General features: G+C 39.0%; 2 protein-coding genes across 3 annotated transcripts; both read right to left on the bottom strand.

The window, feature by feature from the left end:
* Positions 1 to 1,129: 1,129 nt before the first annotated feature.
* On the bottom strand, positions 1,130 to 12,668 carry tom1l2 (target of myb1 like 2 membrane trafficking protein). 2 transcript variants are annotated; one of them, XM_057358726.1, is made up of 15 exons: positions 12,577 to 12,668; positions 11,895 to 11,979; positions 11,493 to 11,571; positions 11,236 to 11,385; positions 10,490 to 10,624; positions 10,133 to 10,306; positions 9,902 to 10,018; positions 9,489 to 9,622; positions 9,336 to 9,384; positions 7,684 to 7,849; positions 7,443 to 7,560; positions 5,920 to 5,992; positions 5,206 to 5,265; positions 4,750 to 4,786; positions 1,130 to 4,536 (listed from the first exon to the last, which is right to left on the bottom strand). In XM_057358726.1, the coding sequence occupies exons 1-15, from the start codon at positions 12,626 to 12,628 to the stop codon at positions 4,382 to 4,384; spliced, it is 1,584 nt and encodes a 527-aa protein (XP_057214709.1). In that variant the 5' UTR covers positions 12,629 to 12,668; the 3' UTR covers positions 1,130 to 4,381. The 2 variants fall into 2 exon arrangements, with proteins under 2 accessions (XP_057214709.1, XP_057214710.1); XM_057358727.1 differs by lacking the exon at positions 5,206 to 5,265.
* Positions 12,669 to 13,072: 404 nt separating this feature from the next.
* Positions 13,073 to 15,439, bottom strand: atpaf2 (ATP synthase mitochondrial F1 complex assembly factor 2). Its single transcript, XM_057358883.1, has 8 exons — positions 15,032 to 15,439; positions 14,895 to 14,939; positions 14,646 to 14,794; positions 14,464 to 14,561; positions 13,946 to 14,026; positions 13,734 to 13,846; positions 13,542 to 13,657; positions 13,073 to 13,449 (listed from the first exon to the last, which is right to left on the bottom strand). The coding sequence occupies exons 1-8, from the start codon at positions 15,162 to 15,164 to the stop codon at positions 13,312 to 13,314; spliced, it is 873 nt and encodes a 290-aa protein (XP_057214866.1). The 5' UTR covers positions 15,165 to 15,439; the 3' UTR covers positions 13,073 to 13,311.
* Positions 15,440 to 24,364: the final 8,925 nt, after the last annotated feature.

Raw genomic sequence — 24,364 nt, 5'->3', positions numbered from 1 at the left:
AGTTTTCGAAGAACTAATAAGGCATTGATTTGAGCAACGGAGGTTATTGAGTTGAAAACTGAACATAATGTAACCAGACAGACTGTCCTTTCAGTTACAGTCAGGAAATAATACATTTCTATTATACCAACAAAAACGAATACGCGACTGTGCACTTGCTAAAAGCGAGTCCTTAACACAACAGGTTTTATTTTTAACCCTTATTCAGGAATGTGCCACGCAAGCCTGATTCTCACTGGGGCTTGCATCATTTCCTCCTAATCGTTGTCAAATTTATCCACATGCACAGAAGATTTTGTCTCGAAGGGTTTAGAAGAAAGGAGTTTAAGATCATCCTCCTGATAAAGGTTTTTTCTTTTAGCAGACATGCAGGTTTTTTATGGTGTTTGCTCCTTGAAAGTGAAAATTGGGTTTGCGGTGTTATTTTATAAATCTTTGGGTTATAAAGTCTTTTCAGTGCTTTTCTGTTTATTTTGATGTAGATTTTATTCTCTGATAATTGGCCCAACATTTCCCATTAGATTAAAATATTACAACATTTGAACATCTTTTTGTACCCTGTGATAATTTTTTTGTGACTTACATCAGATTTTTTCAAAAGGGCGCTCTAAACATATAATACACCAAAAATATTTCATTATAATATTTATTACACTGTAATAAATACCAGTAAAAATGGTAATATTCCACCAGATAGGCCGCAAAAAATAAAATGTAAAATAACATTTTTGTAAAAATGACATTTACATTACATAATTACATTGAAGTAAAATTACATACTTTTCATATTATTTTACACCCAACTTGTAAATTTGGTGTCTATTTCGGTAAAATGACATTTCAAAATTCTGTAAAATTACGGTTTATTTACAGTGTACTACACAGACCACTTCGCAATATGTAAACACTGGTGCAGCAGCACTTCCGTTTTTTTATTCGTATATAATTATATCTTCATATGTTGATTCGGTTCTAAATGTTCTCTTGGATGCATTTTGTTCAAATGTTGGTGCAATGTTAAAAAAACTGAAACAGGAAGTTCTTCTAGATTAGCGTTCACTCCTTGTGAAGTGGTCTACAGTAAATCCTATATACTAATATTAAAAAAAAAGGCTTGTAACATATCGCCAACTTGGTATATTTTATTGGAGTTCAACACATGCATGAATCAAACAGTACAGAGCGCAACTTGAGGTATAACAACAGGTAAGCACACGGACCAACAACCAGCACAATCTGCAAACCAAGATCACAGCAAAGATTGCTGGTTAAGAGAAAACTTGCGCCAGCCCCCTACACACACACACACACTCGCTCTCTCACTCACACACTCTCGCGCACGCACGCACGCACACACACACACGCGCACGCACGCACACACTGCATTGTCAGCTTTTACAGAAATGCAGCATTTGGGACAGCTTGATTCTCTCACTTCCTTAGATACAGAATAAATGGTGTGTAACGGATATCAGGATATTAGGAGCTGTTCAAACATAGACACACACAACTCCAAAAACATCAAAGAGAAGAAAGGTGCCATAAAGAAACGCTGTCAACAGTAAAAAAAAAAACATTGTAGTAATCTGACCACATATTGGGAATAGAATTTAGAAGATACCTTGTAAGATAAAGATTTACCCCCCCAGCTTGAAAACCCTAGTCAATTAAGCAAAATGTGGAAACAAATCACATGATTTTGATCTTTACAGTCCCTTCATACTAATATACAGTAATCAATACTGATTCATCAAAATAAATTGTTTTACATTCTCAAACTGTACATTTCAGAGATAGATTTACAGCCAAACTTACTTAATATCAAACTGTAGTGCAGTATTTATAGATGCAATTGCACATGTTGCTGAAAAACCTTCAATAAACGTAGTTGCTGATAACGTGATAAATAACCATTTCCAAGAAGTTACATATTCCTTAATGTCACAATGAGCCACTATGCAATAGTGTTATAAACGAATATTAACAACAGCATATCAAAGGGATAGTTAGCAACCATGGGAAATATAGTCTTTCCGTGTTTTAAATAGAATTTAGTGTATATTAATGAATATATGTTAAGATCTACATCTCTCTTGAAAAAAACACATCAAACGGTATCCCTCAAGTCTCTGGGATATTGATAGAAATAAATAAAAGCCCCAGTATTTTAATGCTTGCATTATTAGGCAACCTCATATCCAGAGAATTAAATGCGTAAAATGCTTCCCATTTTACTACTTCTCCCAAACATCCACAAAAAAACGTAATTTTACATAATTTTTCTGTTATTTTCTACAGATTTTCCACATATAATGTCAAAAAAACTGTAATTCTTATAGAATTTTACTGTTTTTTTTTTAAGTGTAAAATTACAGAAAAAGACCGAAAATTTACAAGAAAAACATGGAAAACATAACTTTACGGGGAAATATTTTTTTATTTTACGTTTATTTCTGCTGCCCCAGCTGCCAGAAAATTTCATTTTTTTACAGAAAGTTTTATAAGTTTATTTTTGGAAATACGGCCTAAACCGTAAAACTACAGAAAAAGACATGTAATCTTACAGGGAAATTACTTTTACTTACTTTTTTTAACTGTTTTTTTTTTGCAGTGTACTTTATAACCTGACGCTGTTTTCCTTTAACAAACTGCACACCTGCGTTTGGCCAAACTGTAAAGTTCACAAGCACAATGAACTCTCCAAAAATCTGCCGAAGAGGGCGATCCTCAATAAAACTCCACAGTAACATCACTGACATTACAAGAGCAAAAGGGCCACAGCTTAGTTACTTAAAAGATCTGGGGTTATTATATTACATCATTTGTGTAGTGTGAAATCATAGAAAATTATTATCCGTGCAAACAAAAAGTGCACTGTCCCTTTGATTTGCGATTTTGCGTCCACTTATACAAATAAAATCTTTTACGAACATAACTTCAACCTCTTTGGAATCTACAAGCCATATATGTATAAGGTTGTTGACTCTACGCTCAAAATATTTGCTAATGTTTGCTCAAGTTAAACATTTGGTCCGTCAAAGCACTATGTACACACAAGCGAGAGACTCAAACAGATATTTCATTAGCACATTTACCTCACCAACAAAAGTTCAAATGTGCGAACATGAGTACCGAACATCAATGACCATTAGCTGTTAAAACGCCCTACATTCTGTTCTTTAAGGCAGATCCATTTCCTTTCCTAATAAGAACGCTAAGCTTAACACCATTTCTGCTGCAGTTGTGCAATGTAAAATCCAATTTAAGCTGCCTTGCAGTCACCATCACTCCTCTAACTTCATTTGTTTTCCGTCTTATAATAGGCAGCATTGAAAAGAGCGATATTTTACATTTTTAAACCTTTGAACAGCCAAAAGGCGAATAATGCTTTCAGTGCAAATTAAAATACAAATACATCATTATTTTTCCTATCAATTTGTTCAAATAGACAATGATTTTGCCAAGAAAAATAATAACATTTAAAAGTATCCAGTGAAATTATCGAAATTTCCCTTCTGGTACGACCGGTGTAGTTTAAAGATGTGATACGGACATGACACTTCCCTCTAAAACAATTACACAGCACAATGTTCAGTTTGTGAAATTTGTTTTGAATTTGAAATTTGCCTTTCAAATAAAATACCAATGGAATAGCTTGTTGTGTTATATGTGAATAGCTTGTTAAAAAAGAAAAAAGTGGAATACTGTCACCATGCCTGTTTTGTCCTGTCCAGAGCTTGGTATTAGAAATCACTATCCATGTGTAAAAGAATGCAATTTTAAGCTCCGAGTGAAAATTTTGTAAAAATGAGTCCGAATGTGCATATTGAAACGCTAACATAAAACTTAGAGGTATAATCTGGAAATTCCACAATAAATAACACCAAGTTAAAGTTATCCCTTTAAAATAACTCATTTGGAAAGTAAACTAAAATAAATATTTTAAGATCCCTTTAAAGATTGAGAAAACACAAATAGGAATTTTCTGCTGTTGCATGCAGGATCACAGTGAACACAAAGGTAAACATGGTCAGATCTCGCAGTAGACTTAACATGAATCGTCTTGTTCTAAATCACAAATATTCATTAAAAAAATAGACATCAACCTCTCAAACCCACATGGAACAATATTTTTTTGGAGGGAGATACAGGGGATATTCTTCTACAGCACTTTCAATGGAATGAATTTTATAGAGTATGAAAATGTCCAATATGAAAATGCGTACTATCATGAAACAGTTCAGTGAACACCGTGATAGTGTCGATTGTGCTGGAAATGCAGGTAGCAGAAGGAAAGAGGGGAGGCTGATGGATCTGCTAAGCGCCTGACCCATCACACGCACACAGAATGCTGGGCCACCCCAGAAAAACTGACACTTATCTACACGGCAAACAGGGTGTCCTCAGACCGTCCCGCCTTTTTACTTGCGTTCGCAGCGGCGCCTGCAGTAGCAGAAAGCTCGTCGCTAGGGGGCGTCGGCAGTGTGGGCACCATCTCTGCTGCTTTGGCCCTCTCCTCTAAAAATTTGTCAAACTCTGGAAGAAAGTGTGTGAAAGTGAAAAAAAAACAGCATTAAACACAACAAAACAACAACAAAACATTAAGAACTTCGTAAAATTTATGTTTAACTTCAATAAAAAGATATGGATTTTATTCAATTAAACTGAAATGGATTGTGCTGATCATTCGTATGCTAAAATAAAGTGAATGACATTTTACTATGAATACGACTGAATAATTTTTCCTACCTTCACTTGTCACACCCTCTTCTCCTTCATCTCCTTTCTGAAGAGCAAAAGAACAAAGATTTAGTGCATGAATGCTTGGAAGGTATTTGAACCTAGATCAAGTAATGCAATATTGCCCAAACATCATTCCCAGATAAACACTCAAGAGAGGCATTAGTATAGAAACTGAAAGAGATAAAAGGATGTCAGCAAGTATATGTTCAACAGGCTTTAAATAAAAAAGAAACCTGTAAGTATATCCCAAAAAAGGACCACGGTTAAATAAACAACACCATACACACCATACAAGAAAAATAGTTAGTGACCTTAAAAAGGTATGAGATCATCAGTCAAGAATTATAAGGCAAACAAAAAGAAATATGTAGTAAAATGCATATTTCTTTTTAAAGAAGCTCATGTTAAGTCCTGAGGTAGAAACGAAAATGCGAAATAAAAGAAACAAAAAGGAAATCTCACCACGTCAGTACTGAGCCATTCCTCAATGTCATCCATGACAGAGGACTGGTCAACAGCTGCCTATGGACCCAAACATGGGCCGGAACCAAACAAATCAAACAAAACAAATAAAAACAAAACAAACAAACAAAAAACTTGAACATAAGTCTTAACAAAAACCATAGACACATGCATGGCCAATTGCAGCCAACAAAACTGCTTCCGCTCACTAAATAAAACAAAGTAAAAAAATACAAAATAAAAGTGCATTTGACCTCTTGCTTCTAATGTGTCTAACCTTTAACTAAAATGTAATCAGCTGGAATCATTTAGGCATGACTTGAATGTCATATCCTTCCTCCTGGCTGGGGTGGTGATGCTCTATAGACGGTTTTAGGGGCAACAACATAAACAAACTTTGTGTGGCCCAAACTTAACTTCCGGTAGACCTCCGCATAGAATCTATAACTGCTGAGTAGTTTTTATTTCATTTAATACAATTAATATACAATTAAATATTAAAAAAAGATTGTATATTATAACCAAACACAGACCAGAAGTTAATTTCGGGCCAGGCATGTGAGTCTGATGAAACCCTCTATAACTACACAATTGTCTACCGTGTACATTCATCCCTTCAAAATTAAATTGTTCACATGCTTGTAACACTTCAACATGATGTTCACAAAACAAAGTTTGATTCAAACACACACAAAGCGTCACAAAAACACTCACCCCAGTGTTGTGCTGTCTGACATCCAAAGTTGGGGCCACTCCGCTAGAAGCCTTTGTGTCCTCAAATGGCACACTGACAATTCAAAAACCAACACTGTGTGAGTAAACAAGCTAAAAACTCTTATCAGACTAATTCCCACTTGAAGAAATAGTTCGCCCAAAAATGAATTTGCCACACCTATCTTCGCGAAATAAGCACAAAATAATAATAGCTAACTGATCACATATTGGCCGATATACAGAATCTTAATATTAGTATACAGTTTTCTGAGCCTGAAACAAAATGCAAAAAGTGGGCAACTGCTTTTATTTAAAAACGTTCACTACAGAAAACATTTAAATATAATGTATATAATATAATATAATTTATCTGCTTTAATATATCGGTATGATTTAATTATCAGATTGATAACCGATAACATTAAAAATGTCCATTTATTGGTAGATATCAATATGGCCGATGATATATTGTGCATCCCTAATATATGCACTATTTTGGAGCTTCAAAAAAGGGCCACTTTTCATTGACATTACAAAGATAGGAAGAGATATTTTTCAGAATTAAATTGCTGAAGAAAGAAAGTCATACCAAACAGCATTAGGGTGAGCAAATTATGGATTAAAATTCATTTTTGGGTGAACTATTCTTTTAATACATACAATTAACATCTACAATATGTCAACATGTTTTATTCAGATAATGATACATTTTGATTGTTCTTTCAGTAGCATTATGCTAACTGCTAATTCTTCTTTTTTTATATTTGAAATGAAGTGTTTTCAGTATGACTCATTGTTATGGCAGCGCTGCACATTAAACTTCCCTGGGTACTTGGAAAACCTGATTGTTTGCTTGTCTTTAAGCATGACAGGTGACTTTCCTACATTAAAATGACTAGTGAAATGATCTATTTGATTTTAGTTCTGTCTGGTTTTATTACCATAAAGTCAAATCACATTATTATTATCAACAACAAACATGTGTTCAAGCATCACTTATTTACCCTCATGTCAAAACATGTACAGTATATGACATAAAAAAAGATATTTTGAGAAATGTCTCCCTGGCTTTGTGAACAATTAAAGTCAATTGGGGCTATTGTTTTAATGTTTATGGGTGAGTAAATGGTTCAAGAATTTTCATTTTTGGGTGAACTCTTTTGAGTGATGGGGTTTCCTGCCAATTGACCCTTACTTCTGTCATGCTGTGTCAAATTAAATGTTTTTTTTTGCTATTTATATTTAGGAAGGTGTTTGAACGCATTTTGCTGTTGTCAGGACAATCAGCACACATCTTGTTTTCTAGCGTCTGAGTGTGAGAATCAACAATCAGCACCGGAGCGTGTAATGTACTGCTACCGACTATAGCAATTCTTCAACACCTAACTTAAAAACCTGTCATTGCATCTTTTTCCTGCTGCATTTGTAGTGTAAAGACTGCTTTGGCTGTTTAACTGTCAAGCCTTAGTTATGACATCAACTGATACAAACAGATTGAAAAAAAAAAGAGATACGTTTCATACTTCTTTCGCTGGTCAGGAATGGTGCCAGTCCTGGTCTGGGCAAACATGTCAAAGTCATCTTGGGGTTGACAACTGGCCAGTGAGCTCAAGGTGCCACTCACACTATCCGAACCGACATCTGTAAAGCCATAATTCATTTTAACATCATCAACTTACATCAGCTTAAGGAGAAAATGAAATGGTGTCTTCTCTCTGGCTATTTTAATGTAAAGGACACAGCGGACCAAAGTACAAGACTCACCCAAACCAGCCAGTCTGGAGGCAAGTGTGACGGGAGAAGCAGAGCGAACTGGTGCCACAGAGGGAGGGAGACTGGAAGGAGGAGTTGCGCTGATCCTGGGGCTGACAACTGCTGGAGACCCTGGTCCCAGATCAATCAGGTTATCTTCTGTAGCTTCATTCAGGACCTGGGAATATAATCACGATTCCAAAAAGTTGCAAATTTACAACCAACACTTTAAAGAACGTTCATTGTCTGTCTAACACTACATGAACATTTTTACACTGGTTTACTGGATGGACCACTACAGAGAGCACCTGAGTGCTGTCAGTTTAGATCTATAGGCTGAGGGCTGTGTGAGATGAATGGGTGGGATGCAACCCTCAAGTTAAACTTCACAATATGCAACAATTTACAACTTATTACGTGGAGAGAAAGTCTAGTTATTGTAAAATAAAATATAGAGCGTTGACAATACTGGTGAAGTGAGCTGTACGAGAATACAGAGCATCACATTATGTCCACACCAGACTTAACTAAAAAAAATTTCCATGTTATTTACAAAGAATTCTATGTAAGAAATGTGTTAAATAATGTTGCTGCATCACGTCACGTCTGGTGTGGACAGAGGGTTAGGGGTGCTCATGAGAGGGATGCTGATGGTTACTTACTGTAGGACATTATTTTTATCTGGCATAAGTTGCTAAATTATTGAAAAATGTTCAGCTTAATGCTTTTTTGTGGTTCTCAAACTTTTCCACTGTAAGGCCCCCCTGTATCGCTTTGTGGACCCCCCCAAATAAAGACTTGTGTCTAATATTAAACATAGAATTTGAATTAAAACAAAAACACATTTAACTATACAATGCTGGAACATCAATTATTTGGTTGGTGGTCTTATTTTTCTTTCAAAATTGATCATACATTTTTAATTTCATAAAATGCCACAAAACTGCGCCCCCTCTAGATCCATCAGCCCCCAATTTGAAAACCACTGGCCTGAAAGACATATGCTGTCATCGGAAACTGCTGTCATAGACAAATTCCTATTAGTCAGTTCAACTGTTCAATTTAAATAAAACACATGCTGAAATGTCTACTACACGTTCATGAGAGCATTGGTGCTCATAGAGATGTGGGTTTGACTCCAAAAAGAAAAAAACATGATCTGGTCCTGACCCATGAGGAACTAGTGGGGAAAAAATGAGGGGTTGTGGGTGACAATCACAGGCTGGGAATCCGACCTTCTAGTCTACATGCGAATGAAGGTTTATGGTAACGCATGCAAGATGCAACATACAAAGAATGTTCTAGCCAACACTGACTCAACATTCTATAGCATCTACATGACTATAAAAGTAAAAGGCTTGCAATAGATGACTCATATACTTGCCTCCCTCAGCTAGCAATAACAAAAAGTAAGAAAAACAAATCACAAAACAGAAAAACCACACCATAAATAATACCAACATGCAATCTCCTAGTGCTAACGGCACATAATGAAAGTGTTTGCTTGCATCCCACAGCAAACGTACATTCTCACAGAATACTGTGACGCAAAAAGCAAGTGATGGAGAGGAAAGGGAATGATATCCATGAGCTGTGCCTTTAACATGAGCTACGTGAAATAAAAGCACAAGGTGATGCTATTACACAGATAAAATGCAACATACCCCATTGTTAATGCCTTGAGATGTTCGGCCAGATCGGAACCTCTCATATCTAAAGAGAACACGAAAAGTGAACAATAAGAACTGCTTAATCTCACTAAAACAGCTTTATAATGAAGCATCACACAAGGGTAATTTCATCCTGCTGCGTCTCACCTCTCATATCTTAAAAAGATGTTGTTGAGGTCATCATTAACGTGCAGGAGCTCTTCTGTGACTTCCTCGTTGGACACGCGAGAGATGAGCTCAACCATCCTCTGCTGCATGGCCCTGCATGTCCTGTTCAACTCCTACAAACACAAGCAGCAAATGTATTGTAATACAGATACTCCCTCTAGTGGCCTTCTATTGCTCTTTTGAAAGTTCAGGAATATAAAACATCACAATGGCCCTATTTACACGTGGCTTAAAGATCCATCCTGGGTGTGAGATCACAAATAATCAGCCTAGAATTTCCCTAAATGTTTTGTACCACATTTACAACCGAATATAATCAGATCACCCAAAATAGATCCGAAGCGTAATAACAGCAAACGCAGTACACAGAGAAAAAAATCTGAACGACAAACCTGCAGAAGCTCATGATCAGATGGATCCTCCTGACCTGGAACCATCTCTGTCAACATCTCCGACATCACCTTAGTGTTCCCACGCACAATGTCGAGCTCACTGCGCAGCTTACAAATCTAAACCACAACATTACACCGTGTTATTATGCAATCTGACAAAACATACAGCAATCCATCTCATTTAAACTCATTTCAAATACTGATGAAGTGAAACTGGATGTTCAACGTTACCTGTTCAGGGGACGGGTTAATAGGTCCAGAGATGTGGAGATTGGGCAGCTGTGGAGAAGTGTGGGTCACAGGTGCAGAGAAAGAAGGGGCGGGGGCGGGACCAGGGAGAGGCAGTGGTTTAGGCTGGACTGGGGCGCTGTATTTCTGCTGCTCTATTTCTGGAGCACTTTGCACCTGTTATCAGCAGTGCAACACAATAAGAACAAGAGCAGAGATAAGAGGGGTTAGTATAGCTATATACTTATTTAAATGATAAGGGGACAGAATATTTTTTCAGAGCTCTGACATTATTATTGGAATAGTAAATAAGAATAAAAGAGCCAAACAAGCTATAATGTTGCTGATGTCACCACATACCCGTTGTGGTGTGTGAATGGGGGACAGGGTCTCCAAGTCAGAACGAGGAAACTCTATACCCTTCCTTTTCATTTCCTCATAGACGTGGACCACTCCTGTCAAATCCGGACTACTCCTGAAGGCATCTGCCCAAGCCTGACAAACAAAGTATGTGCAAATTCTTCATATACTTTTCGTGTTACTACTTGAAATGCTACAGAATAGACATTACCACAACGCAGTTGTGGTATAAACTACAAAAAAAACGTTTACAGCCTACAAGGGAAAAAGTGCTCAGATCTTTATATATAGGAAGAATGACCTTGTTATTATTTGTGTATTAAAGTATTCTCTTTGCATTCAGGTGACTACTAAAAGACCAAACAATAGTTTGTGCTTGCATACATGTTTCCTTTCCGAAACAAAACCCGCCTGATGCTCTTTGGACAAAATGATTCTAAAGGTGTCATCATAGTAGTGCAAAGCATCACACTGGAAGTTATCACAGACTAAGCAAATTCAGGTCGCCCTTGGTCACTTGAGCCAAACCTGGTAACCAGATCCTCCTTAGTTGTCATGAGCACAACTCCAGTGCCACCGAATTAGAAGATCTCCTTGACTACTGAGCATCGGGTAACAAGCCTATGGTGCACCTTCTCTTTTTCTCCCCCGTGACACGCTCTGTTTAAAAATGTCATGTCATATTTCGCCTTCCCTGATGCTTTGTAACGGGATTTAATACAAAATTTGAGTGAATTCTGCCGTACCTGTATCAGAGCTAGAACTTTGTCCTGCACTATGGCGGGTGGATTGTTTTTAGGGGATATGATTTTCACCAGAACCCCATCGATGAAGTCCCGGGTGGTGACGAGTGCATGGAAACGATACCCACAGTTCTTTACGCATGTCTCAAGAACCTGAACACATATACAAATGAATATGAGAACTGAACTAACAAGAGAATCTAAGGCATTTGCCAGGTATAAAATTATAAAACGTATTGTTTCGATTGGCCATAGCTCACCGTGAGTGTAAGCATCACCTCCCTGTAGTTCTTATTTCCATTAAGCCTCTTCTTCACAGCTCTTATAGCATCTTTAGGCCTATAGAACATATAGATAATCAAAAACGCAACCCTCAAGTTAAAAGCAAATCATAATGAAATTGAAATGATTGGGTAAATAATGAGTTATAAATGAATCAAACATTGTCAGGGTCCACAAATACATATTTGGAAATTACTGTTCATCTTAAAGAACGAACATTATTACCATTCTAATATATACTGTTAGCAATGGAACTGAAAATGTTGACAGTCAGCAAGCATGAAGCTACTCATGGTCATGATCACTCTCCTTTATTCCATTCAGATGAAATCGTTGAGAGCTATTTGGATTTCATACATCATAAATCTTTTATTTCTCACCCATCCTCTGTTTCATTAATTATGTCACATATCTCCATATTCAACGTCCAGTCCTCACTTTGTAGGGATCCATCAGTGGCCCTTTCTAGGGAAGGTCATAAAACAAGATTTTTTTATGGCAACAGATATTATTACACACAATGAAGCACTAAAACAATCCATCTTTTATGTTGATTGTTATTAAGTCTATTTAATAACATCAGCATTAATGACATGCTCTGAAATTAATGCAATGCAAAATTTGTTTGCTTGCTCGTTATCTACGAAGACAAGTCTCGAGCTAGTTGAGCAATGCCACAAATCGTTACTTAAGCTATTAAACTGGGTGTGAGATAGACGCAGTTGTCACCTGCTGCTAGTAAGGTAACGTTAATACTGTACCAGCTCGTAAGTGAGTGTACTCATTTTAACTTACAAATTTAGCGTTAAGTATTTTCGCCTCTATAAATAATCATAAATACTCTAATTATTAAATATATCACTGTTTAAAACAAACACGTAACGTTACTGAGAGCTAACTATGAGTCAGAAATTGTTAGCATGATGAAGGATTAGCTGTTAGCCAGCTAGCTGACATCTACACACAGCCTCTGCACATCCGCTCAGCTAAACAGGCATCGCTATATAGCTTAACTTGTTACGACATGATTTTAGAACATTATTTCAGTGATAAAAAACATACCAATGCACTGCCCCACCGGAGTACTGTATGGATTTCCCAGCAAGAACTCCATCTTGTCAACATACCCACCGACAAACAGTCATTGAGACAGTAAACAGTCAAATCCCACCCATGGATGATTCTCATTGGGTGGTGTTATTCAGGGCAACGATACTATTGGACGAACGTGCTGTCTTTTATTTAAACGCCACGCCAGCTATTTAAAGGGACAGAAGTGGCTGGTTTGCGAGTTCGATTCAACGGAAACGTGGAAGGTTTGATTCCACATTTACAGAAAAGTTTGAGCTATGTACAAATGACGCTATCCTGCTGACCTCACTTCATGCATATTATTCATTTACAATAACTAATAGGAGTCAGACTGTTTATAGTACATACAGTCAAAGTACAGTACACAAAAAATCTGATGTCTTCGACCTCAAGAGAAATGTTTGCATAAAAGGTCAGTCTGGGTCACTTTGTAATGGAAAATGAATGAGGTGACACAATGTGCACATGACTCATTTAAGTCTTTATTTAGAAAATTCTTAATGACATAAGCTTAACAATTTCACATCTTTGACATTAAATTAAGATTTACACATCGCAAATGGTAACTGTTAAATACATACAAACGTACAGTGTTTGTGTTAACAATGTAGCTTGATGCAAAATGCTTTCCCAACATAAAAAGCAAACAAGAAACAGTTTGTTTTGTCTCACACAGTGTTTATTTGTCCTTGTTTCATGGCCTCATCAGTCCCGTAAAAGTTTTTTCTTTACAGCTGTGCTTTCAGAAGACAGATGTACAAACAACGCACCGGCAGCTGTTCGTGCCCGCAACTCATACATGTCATAATCATGAGCCCATTCCACATTTCCCCAGTGCTGGATCTAAGACAAAACAAAGCGGTATGTCTATATAAACAAGAGAAATGATACAAATCTTTCATTATTAAACAGTTAACACAAAACATTTTTCATACCTGGTATTCTTCCTCCAGTCTGGAAAGGAGAACGGCTTGCTCCACACTTAAGTGTTTGTCAATCAGCCCGAAGGACAGTACCAATGATTTCAGTTGAGTGATCACATACTCTAGACCTGCAGTCACATTAACACTCTTAAAAGAAGTTCATTCATATAAAATGCGAAACGATCACCGGCACTATGTCTTTACCTGTCAGAGACCAAAAATTGTAGGAATTAAGGTGCTGATGAAAAGTCTCCTTAGTCTCTTCCGGAATTTGAGGGCCCATTATACAGGAAGATGAGCCAATGACTACTTTGTACCTAAACACAACAGCCATTCAGACGTGACATTTATATTGTGGCTACTGTAATTATTATGTAAAGAGGTGTGTTGGCAAACAGTGAAACTGTAAAGGTCACCTTTGTTCTATCCAGTTCATAACAGGGTCCCATTCGTTTTTTTGAAGTTCCACAAGACCTGGAGGTTCGTCGACTCTGTAACTAAACGGTGGGTAGATGTCAAATGTCATGATGCTTAGAAGATGCAAGTAGGAAATGTATTAAAACTTGTATGGGTGGTTCCCTGTTCAGGGTTTAAGACTAGTGCTAGACTAAAATAAATGTTAAGAGATGTCTAAACTGAAAACAGCTTGCACTGACACATCTTAAAATATATCAGTGCCGTTCTTTCGTCTCAAGACGCACACAAGTAATGTTTCTTGTAAGGCATGTTTGTTAGGACTACATAAATGTCCTAATTTAACTAAAGCCTAGTCCTGGTTTAATGTAATCCCTGTCCGGGAAACCGCCCATTAAAGTTTAAATAATCTGTGTTGTTACAATGGCAGAGATCAACTAGTATATTCCTGGTCTGGTTTAATACAATCTTTATTAAAAAAAACGTGTAGTACAGGTCATAAACCAATCAACATCAGTACCAGATAGTATCTGTCTCCAAAAATTTAAGTGCTGCTGAGATCATCTGGTCTTTCGTTCTTTGTGTTGGGTTATCAAGGGCTGTGTTGCAAAGAGTTGTCTGTTTGGACAAAAACAGGTTTTAGTTCTAGTACTTGTACAATCACAAAACTCTCACATTCTACAATACAATCTAATGTCTTACTAAATGCATGGTGTAAAACTTCAGTGTGTCCTTCTGAGCATCCCACTCTGTGGCAACAGCTATGGCAAGAGCTTCATTGGGCACTGTAAAAAGCGTACCCCCTGGAGTCTTCAACTTCCGCTTGTCCAGGTTTATTTCAAACAAACCTCCTACAGATAAAAGACCGTTTTTTTCAACATAATCCTTTTTATTTTTTGTAATTTTAGATCTAAGCGGATCTATGGAGAATTCATGCTGGATGATGCATACCTTCACCTTGTGATATTGAGACGCTCTCATAAAATTTCTTTCTTTCTGTAAGAAATAAGGACAAAAAATTATAATTTACATATATCAACAACATACCATTATGTTTGCCTATTTATATATTTTTGCTATGATCTTACCTGTTATGGCACTGCCATAGTTTGCCTTTTGTTGGTGTGTTGGTGAGCTAGAGACATGTTGCCCTTGACTTAATGAAAATGGCCAAATGACCTGAGCAAACTGTCTGTGGTGCCTACAGAAATTCCGCAACATCCCTTAAATTTGAAAGCTTAATATTAAAAGTTCACAGTTCAAGTGAAAATCATTCAACTATGAATGGCAAGCTAAAGCAGGAGTTAGCTGGCTTGCAAAATCATTTTTCAGGCTTCAGTAATGACACAACAAAAGCAAATGTTCAATATTATTGAAAATAACTCAATTATTGAACAAATTTATCTTAAAAATGGATTCATCTCACGCCAAGGGTACCGTTCAATTCAGCAACGTGCGTAAAGCTGATGACTGTCTATGACCTACACAGAGAGCGACTTCGCTGACTATTTTCACAATAAAAGTCTCTATCAAGTCTTGCATATTCCATACGTGCTAATTTAAAAACTTTATCATCAAAAATGTATCGTCAACTTCACAACGAGTACTGAAACACCCAAGATAAATATTTAGATCTTTCTTGTAAAAATAAATTTAATTGGAATATTTTTTTAAAGAATTATATTTCATATGTTAAACTATAAATAATATTTGTGATCTCTAAACGTATTCTAAACTTCATTTATCTTGCTCTATTCTTTATGTAATTAGATAAAATTTTGATTTGTGCATGTGAACAATTTATCTGGTGCTTGAAGGAGTTTCAAATAAAGTGTGCTTTGCTCAAACTGATGTTTGTTTCTGCAGGATACTGTGCCTGACAGCACATATCAGCCTGGTGTTGGATCTAAATTAACTATTAAAATGCTGGACAAATGGTTACTATTCATACAACAATACAGCATTCTTAGATTTTTAAACCAACAAGGCTGCCAATCATCCACACCTTTATTTATATTGGCTTCAGTACACTTCAGTTTGTATTACTCCACCTTTTATCTGTGTTACTCAGCATCATGTACAGCACCCAGAAATGCCACCATGCACATTTGACATCAAACATTTTACTATTGCAATGTAGTTTCCTCTAAAACATTGTAGTTACTATGGTTACTGCTGCTGAATGTTAAAGATTATGTTGGAAGGATGAATAGAAAGTTTAACAGAGGTGTGTAACTGTTGGCCAAACTTCAGTGGGTTTCCTCACAGCATGAGTATGTGGGGCTCTCCAGCACTTCTCACACAATGGATGGATGATTTTCTCACCCGTGTAAGTGTGAGATATGAGAATTAACTTAAAACATGTCTTTCTTTTTTTATAGATCTATCTTCTTATTTATTTGTGACAAGTTCAAGGCTTTATGCCAATATGCACTGATGACTGATTATGAATTGTTTAAATGCAACTTCACAAAAGACTTTTCAGACTATTAAGGAAGACATTAATCAAAGAAACTATGCTATACTATACTTAACTATAACTGGCTATAACTTCAGGTTTAACTGCTTAAAAACAAACATTCTAATACATTTTCACAGTTTCTCACATACGTTTTTCTTTTCTTTTAGTGTTCACATGGGCGTTTATGAAGACTTTTTGGTTTCACTTTGTGTGTGCACTTACGTAAAACTTAATTTTCCTAATGTGGTTTTGAGTTAGGTTCAGGGTTGGTGTAATTACACCTGTAATTGTAAAGTTTCACAGTACGTACATCGTATAAATACATGTAAAACAGGCCTGTAAAATAAAGTACTACTGACTTTTTTAAGACTGACTGAGATGTGATCTATCCTGATGGAATATATTTGACCTAGGCCTATATGACATTTTGGACCGTAGGATGCTGTTTTTGAACTAAATTATCAGTGCTTGCTGAGATTTTAAGCAATATAAAGTAGATTCAGTAGTCAAAAAATAATCCGAATCAGATTTACAGTATAAAGTGTTTGCTGTATTATTTCCATTAATTTGTATTTACACCCTTAGTTCTGAAACATTGTTATTGCGTTTCTGTCAAGAACGTGGGTGGTGAGGACAAGGACAGAGGACCCAAGTGCAGACAGCGGGTAAGGGGTTAACGAGACAGACTTTTATTATAACTAAAAAATACAAAACAAAGACCCACGTGGGGGAACATAACAAAACATAGCAACAAGGACAGGGACTAACTAGACTAGAAATAATAACAACACTTGACATAACCACAATAAACTAAACTAACTACAGAACAGTAACTCACCCACATGACACAAACAGAACACAACAGAACAATGAACCAGCACGAGACAGAAGACACAAGGGCATAATAAAGGGGGAAAATCAAGAGGGGACAGGTGCAGGACATGAACTAATTAACAAACAATAACGAGACGAAAGGGCGGGAACAGAGACGCTACACCGGAGAGTGGAAGACCATGAGGGACAAAACGTCACTCTCCACATAAAACGAGGTTCTATCATGGTTCAGAATCAGAATCAGAATCAGAATCAGAAGAGCTTTATTGCCAAGTGTGCTTGCACACACAAGGAATTTTCTTTGGTGTTGGAAGCTTCTAGTACAGACATTCAACACAATGACAATACAATATAATACGATTTACAGTCTAAAAGATTCTAAATTGTGCATATATAAATTAAAGACTATTTTACAGAAAATGGGGGATAATAACATATAAGAGACATTGTACAGGGTAGTATATAGTAGAATAAACATATTGTATGTACACTTGTGCAAATGGATAATTTAGTAAGTAGAGGTAGTGTTATATGCATGTATACATAAGATGTAGATATAATAAGGCACTATAGTGCACACTATAGGAGTAGTGGAAGTGGAATATTGCTCTTAAGGAGCAGTTATCTGTTTAGGAGGGAGATTGCCTGGGGGAAGAAGCTGCTTCTGTGTCTGGAAGTCCTGGTGTTTGGTGCTCTAAAGCGCCGGCCAGAGGGCAGCAGATCAAAGAGTTTGTGTGCTGGGTGTGTGGAGTCAATGATGATTTTTCTTGCCCTGTTTTTCACTCTGGAATCGTACAGGTCCTGAAGTGTGGGCAGAGGAGCACCAATAATTTTCTCAGCACTACGAACTGTCCGTTGTAGTCTTCGTAGGTCTGATTTGGTGGCCGAGCCATACCAAACAGTAATTGAAGTGCACAGAACAGATTCGATGACCACTGAGTAGAACTGGGTCAGTAGCTCCTGTGGTAGGTTGAACTTCCTCAATTGACGGAGGAAGTATAACCTCTGCTGGGCCTTCTTTACAATGGAGTCTATGTGGGACTCCCACTTCAGGTCCTGAGAGATGGTGGAGCCCAGGAACCTGAATGACTCCACAGTATCCACAGTGCTGTCCAGGATGGTGAGGGGAGGAAGTGATGGAGGGTTCCTTCTGAAATCCACTATCATCTCCACTGTCTTGAATGCATTCAGCTCTAGGTTGTTTTGACTACACCAGGCAGCCAGCTGAGCAACCTCCTTTCTGTAGGCAGATTCATCACCGTCTTGAATAAGGCCAATGACTGTGGTGTCATCTGCAAACTTCAGGAGTTTGACAGAAGGGTCTGTAGAGGTGCATTCGTTTGTGTAGAGTGAATATAGCAGTGGAGAAAGAACACATCCTTGAGGAGCTCCGGTGCTGATGGTACATGTGCTGGATTTAAATTTTCCCAACCTCACTAGCTGCTGCCTGTTCGACAGGAAGTTAATAATCCACTGACAGGTAGAGGTTGGCACAGAGAGCTGGGTAAGCTTGGGCAGGAGGAGGTCTGGGATTATGGTGTTGAAGGCCGAGCTGAAGTCTACAAACAGGATCCTGACGTAAGTCCCTGGTCTGTCTAGGTGTTGTAGGATGTAATGCAGTCCCATGTTTACTGCATCGTCCACAGACCTGTTTGCTCGGTAAGCAAACTGGAGGGGATCAAGAAGTGGTCTGGTGATGTCCTTCAGGTGGGCCAGTACAAGTCTCTCAAATGACTTCATGACCACAGATGTTAAAGCAACAGGCCTGTAGTCATTAAGTCCAGATATTTTGGGTTTCTTCTGTACAGGGATGATGGTGGAGCGTTTGAAGCATGAAGGGACTTCACACTGCTCCAAAGATCTGTTAAAAATATTAGTGAAGATGGGCGACAGCTGCTCCGCACAGACTTTCAGGCAGGAGGGTGAGACATTGTCTGGGCCTGGTGCTTTTCTGATCTTTTGTTTGCGGAAAAGCTGGCAAACATCCTCTTCGCAGATCTTAAGTGCAGGTTGAATGTCAAGAGGAGGTGTTAATGGTATAGCAGAGATAGGGTCAGGGCGGGTGTGAAGGGTGAGACTCTGCATTTCAAAACGACAATAGAAGTCGTTCAGGTCGTCAGCCAGTCGTTGATTACCCATAGACTGAGGGGATGATGGCTTGTAGTTGGTAATGTCTTTCAGGCCTTTCCACACTGATGCAGGGTCGTTGGCTGAAAACTGGTTCTTCAGCTTTTCAGAGTAGCTTCTCTTAGCTGCTCTTATCTCCTTTGTCAGTGTGTTTTTGGCCTGATTATACAAGACTTTGTCCCCACTTCTGTAAGCATCTTCTTTGGCCTGACGAAGCTGTCTCAGTTTCATTGTAAACCATGGTTTGTCATTGTTGTATGTTAAGCGAGTCCTGGTGGGAATACACATGTCCTCACAGAAGCTGATGTAGGATGTCACTGTGTCAGTTAACTCATCCAGATCAGTGGCTGCAGCTTCAAAGACACTCCAATCCGTGCAGTCGAAACAGGCTTGTAAGGCCCGCTCTGTTTCGCTGCTCCATCTCTTTGCTGTTCTTGCTACAGGCTTGGCAGATTTAAGCTTCTGTCTGTAGGTCGGAAGAAGATGAACCAGGCAATGATCAGAGAGACCCAGAGCTGCTCTGGGAACAGAGTGGTATGCATCCCGTATTGTGGTGTAACAGTGATCCAGAATGTTGCTGTCTCTGGTGGGGCATGTGATATGCTGCCTGTATTTTGGCAGCTCACGGGAGAGGTTTGCTCTGTTAAAGTCCCCAATAATAATAATAAGAGAATCCGGGTGTTGCTGCTCCGTGTCAGTGATGTAATCCGCCAGCTGTTGCAGCGCCGCGCTCGCACAAGCATGTGGAGGAATGTAAACATTCACGAGAATAAACGAGGAAAACTCGCGTGGCGAATAAAAAGGTTTGCAGTTGATAGAGAACGCTTCTAAGTACGAAAAGCACATCTTCTTCAGTGTTGTTATATCTCTGCACCAACCTTCGTTTATATAAAAACATAATCCACCACCACGTGTCTTCCCTGTTGACTCGGCAATGCGATCCGCTCTGAACAGCTGAAAACCCGGCAGATGTAACGCGCTGTCCGGTATGGTGTCATTGAGCCATGTTTCTGTGAAACACAGCGCAGCGGAGTTGGAAAAATCTTTGTTTGTCCTGGTGAGTAAGAGTATTTCGTCCGTTTTGTTGGTAAGGGAGCGGACATTCGCCAGGTGTATACTCGGCAGCGGGGTCCTAAATCCGCGTCGTCGGAGTCTGACGAGCGCACCCGCTCCTTTCCCCGCTTGCGTCTTTTAGAGCGTTTGTAAGAGCTGCCGCTCCTCCGAGTAAAATGTCCAGTAAGACGTCTGAATTTTCAAATTTAGGGAAAAGATTGATAGAAGGGCATTGCTTAATGTTAAGCAATTCGTCCCTGGTAAAGTGATAGAAGAAGAGTAGCTTAAAACAGGAAAAACAAACAAAAAAGACATAAGTACTAGAGCACTCCAAACCGAGGCAGCCATCCGCGGCGCCATCTTGAAGATATGATTTACTGTAGTGCAAGTCTCGAAGGGTGTTAGATGAGAAGCCCTTTAAACCGAGGAAAACAAACAATTGACTAGACAGACATACGTCGAACAGCAGCACAAGCAAGTCATGACAAAGACAAGGTGGGGCAGAACCATGACAGAAGCCCCTCTTAAGGAGAGCATCCTGATGCTCCAGAACAAAGATAGACAGACTGTGCAAAAAAAACATTATCAAAACACGACCAAAAACGTGATACATGGAAAAAAGTCCAAACAAAGACATGGTGCCGGCACGAAGGCGCGGCGTGGCAGCGGAAGCGACAGGACATGGCCCTGGAAGGCCGCTGGACTACATGGGCCGGCTGGAGGCCGGCTGGACAGTACATGTGCCCGGCTGGATGGCCGGCTGGACAACTGGCCCGGCTGGATGGCCGGCTGGACAGACATGGCCCGGCTGGAAGGCCGGCTGGACAGGACATGGCGCCGGCTGGATGGCCGGCTGGACAGGACATGGCGCCGGCTGGATGGCCGGCTGGACAGGACATGGCGCCGGCTGGATGGCCGGCTGGACAGAACATGGCGCCGGCTGGATGGCCGGCTGGGAGACCAGCTATCACCGGCTGGGCAGGCCTGGATGTCGACATGACAGGACAGGATGTCGGCGGCTGGGCAGTGCTCTCTGGCAACTGGGCAGCATCTCCGACGGCTGGGCAGCGCTCTCTGGCAGCTGGGCAGCAAACAAGGACAAACACACAAACAGTCGACTCGACAGGCCTGGGCACCAGCTGGGAGGCCGGCAGGGATCTTCAGCGGGAACAGGACACCGGCGGCCTCAACCCTGGAGGGGAATCCGACGACCTCAACCCTGGAAGGGAGCCCGGAGGTCTCGATCCTGGACGGAGTTCCGGCAGTCTCGACCCCGGAAGGGAGTCCGGCGGTCCCGACTCTGGAATGGAGCCCAGCGGCCTCTACCCTCCAAGGGAGTCCGGCGGCATCGACCCCTCCCGCTGAGATCCCTCTGTCTGCTGGGTCCAGAATGGCTGGTTCATTCTGTCATGAACGTGGGTGGTGAGGACAAGGACAGAGGACCCAAGTGCAGACAGCGGGTAAGGGGTTAACAAGACAGACTTTAATTATAACTAAAAAATACAAAACAAAGACCCACGTGGGGGAACATAACAAAACATAGCAACAAGGACAGGGACTAACTAGACTAGAAATAATAACAACACTTGACATAACCACAATAAACTAAACTAACTACAGAACAGTAACTCACCCACATGACACAAACAGAACACAACAGAACAATGAACCAGCACGAGACAGAAGACACAAGGGCATAATAAAGGGGAAAAATCAAGAGGGGACAGGTGCAGGACATGAACTAATTAACAAACAATAACGAGACGAAAGGGCGGGAACAGAGACGCCACACCGGAGAGTGGAAGACCATGAGGGACAAAATGTCACTCTCCACATAAAACAAGAGGTTCTATCATGGTTCTGCCACTAGGTCAAGAGAAGCAAGACAAGGTGGGGCAGAACCATGACAGTTTTGACATTTAATGTGACATTGTCATTCACAAGGTTGCACAATTATGTACTTTTTTATTAAACCAATGCTAATTTATTTGTCAGTTCTGAATGGCTTACAGCTGATCTAAGATAAACATTAGACCTAGAATAATCTTTAATAAACATTATACCATTGTATATAAATTCCTAGGTGTTATCTCAGGCGTTATCTCTGTTAGAACGTAAATGCCACACAGTTAACTGTCAAAATAACTCATAAAATGTCAAAAGGAAGTAAATGGAAAAGAAAGAAATGATGCAAGAGTTTGATTTCTTCTGTACTTATAATCAATTAATGCTTTGGAAATTTTATAAAATCCTTTAATGAAGGGTATTTGCAGAGAAAAATATTATTTTAAGTGATTAAAAGCATAATGGCCATAGATGTTTCTGAATGAGATGCATATTTGTCCTCAAATAAATACGACTTATTACTGGCTGTATGGCTATTAAAATGGCAATCAAAGAATGCACAGGTCAAATTGCATAGTAGATTTTTATTATTTGTTCTGCAGAGGAAGCATTTCACTTTACTGATCACGTTGGAATCAATATTGCAATAAAACACTTTTATTGAAGTTATTGTAAACGGTAAAAGTGAATGAATGAAAACATCTCTTTTTTACAATTGCTGACCTTATCTGATCGACGACGTGCAATTCCTCAGGCTCTGTCCTTTTATGACAGCCTCTCTAAATGCATAAATTATGAAAAACTAAATACACCTATGATATACAGTATGATAAATACCACAAGTTCAGCGAGTTTCGTAGAGAAACTGAAGGTTTTACATAACTTATGGGAAACTGTCCATGTCTGTGCTAGCTAAGTCACGTTTGGGAAGTTCACTATAAATAAACACTGCATATTTGTAGAGAAAGGAGCATCTTGTTTGACAATGGCCCTTTGTGCATCTAGGTTGTGCAACGTGGTTTTTATTTGATTTCACTATGGCAACCCCACACTGTAAACCCAAACAGTATAACTAACTTGTAATGGAAAGTACCTGGTACTCAAAATGTGCCAAAAAGTTGAACTAACTAATATTTTTGAGTTCATTCAACCTCTATCAGAGATTTAAGTTAACAGTAAAAAACTTTTTTGAGTTTTTACAACTACGCTAAAGTTTAGAGCTTAGGGGACTTGAATAAATAGATGCAACCCTACTCTAATATTTTAATTTTAAACATATGCCCTCTAGTGCCGGTTTATACCTAAATGTGACGTAATTGCTGAACGTGCACCACTCAGACGCTTTCACTCAGATACCCAGAGTCCCAGACGTTCGCACTCGCAGGGCACGGCAGTTGGATTCGACATCAATCCAAAATATTCAAGTTGTGGCCTAATGGTTAGAGACTCGGACTTGTAACCCAAACGTCGCCGGTTTGAGCCTCAGTACCAGCAGGGATTGTAGGTGGGGTGGAGTCAAGGATTAGTGCTCTCCTCCACCTTCAATACGACAGCTGAGGTGAGACCCTTGAGCAAGGCACCGATCCCCCGGGCGCCACAGCAATGGCTGCTCTCTGCTCTGGGTGTGTGTGTGCACTTGGATGGGTTAAATGCAGAGCACTAATTCCGAGTATGGAATACCATACTTGGCCACACTCACTTCACTTTTTCAGCTGTTTAAATATTGTTGCAGACTAAGTAAAGTTGTCAGTACTCAAAACTTTGAGTTGCATTAAATTAAGATGAACCAAACACTAAATATATATTTTGATTTAAATTAATGTTTATTTAAAATTTACAGTTACTCAAATAACTAGCTATATGCTCACTGATGATATTTAAGTTTGCAAACTTAAATAAATAGAGGCAATCAGTTGCCTCAAATTTTTTGAGTTAGTAGAACTTATCCGGGTTTATAGTGCATCGTTCATTTGTAAGGAAGTTAACCATGATCAATGTTAGAAGTCCTGCTCGGCGCCAAGGTCAGGTCTCATCTAATTACCAAAAAGTCCCTTTCGTATATTAAAAGCCTAAAAACCCAAAAGCTTCTGTTAAAACTGAG

This window comes from Triplophysa rosa, linkage group LG18 (genome assembly GCF_024868665.1).
Source record: "Triplophysa rosa linkage group LG18, Trosa_1v2, whole genome shotgun sequence".
Taxonomy (NCBI): domain Eukaryota; kingdom Metazoa; phylum Chordata; class Actinopteri; order Cypriniformes; family Nemacheilidae; genus Triplophysa; species Triplophysa rosa.
The sequence above is the reverse complement of the archived record's forward strand: the minus strand, read 5'-3'. Positions and strand labels throughout refer to the sequence as shown.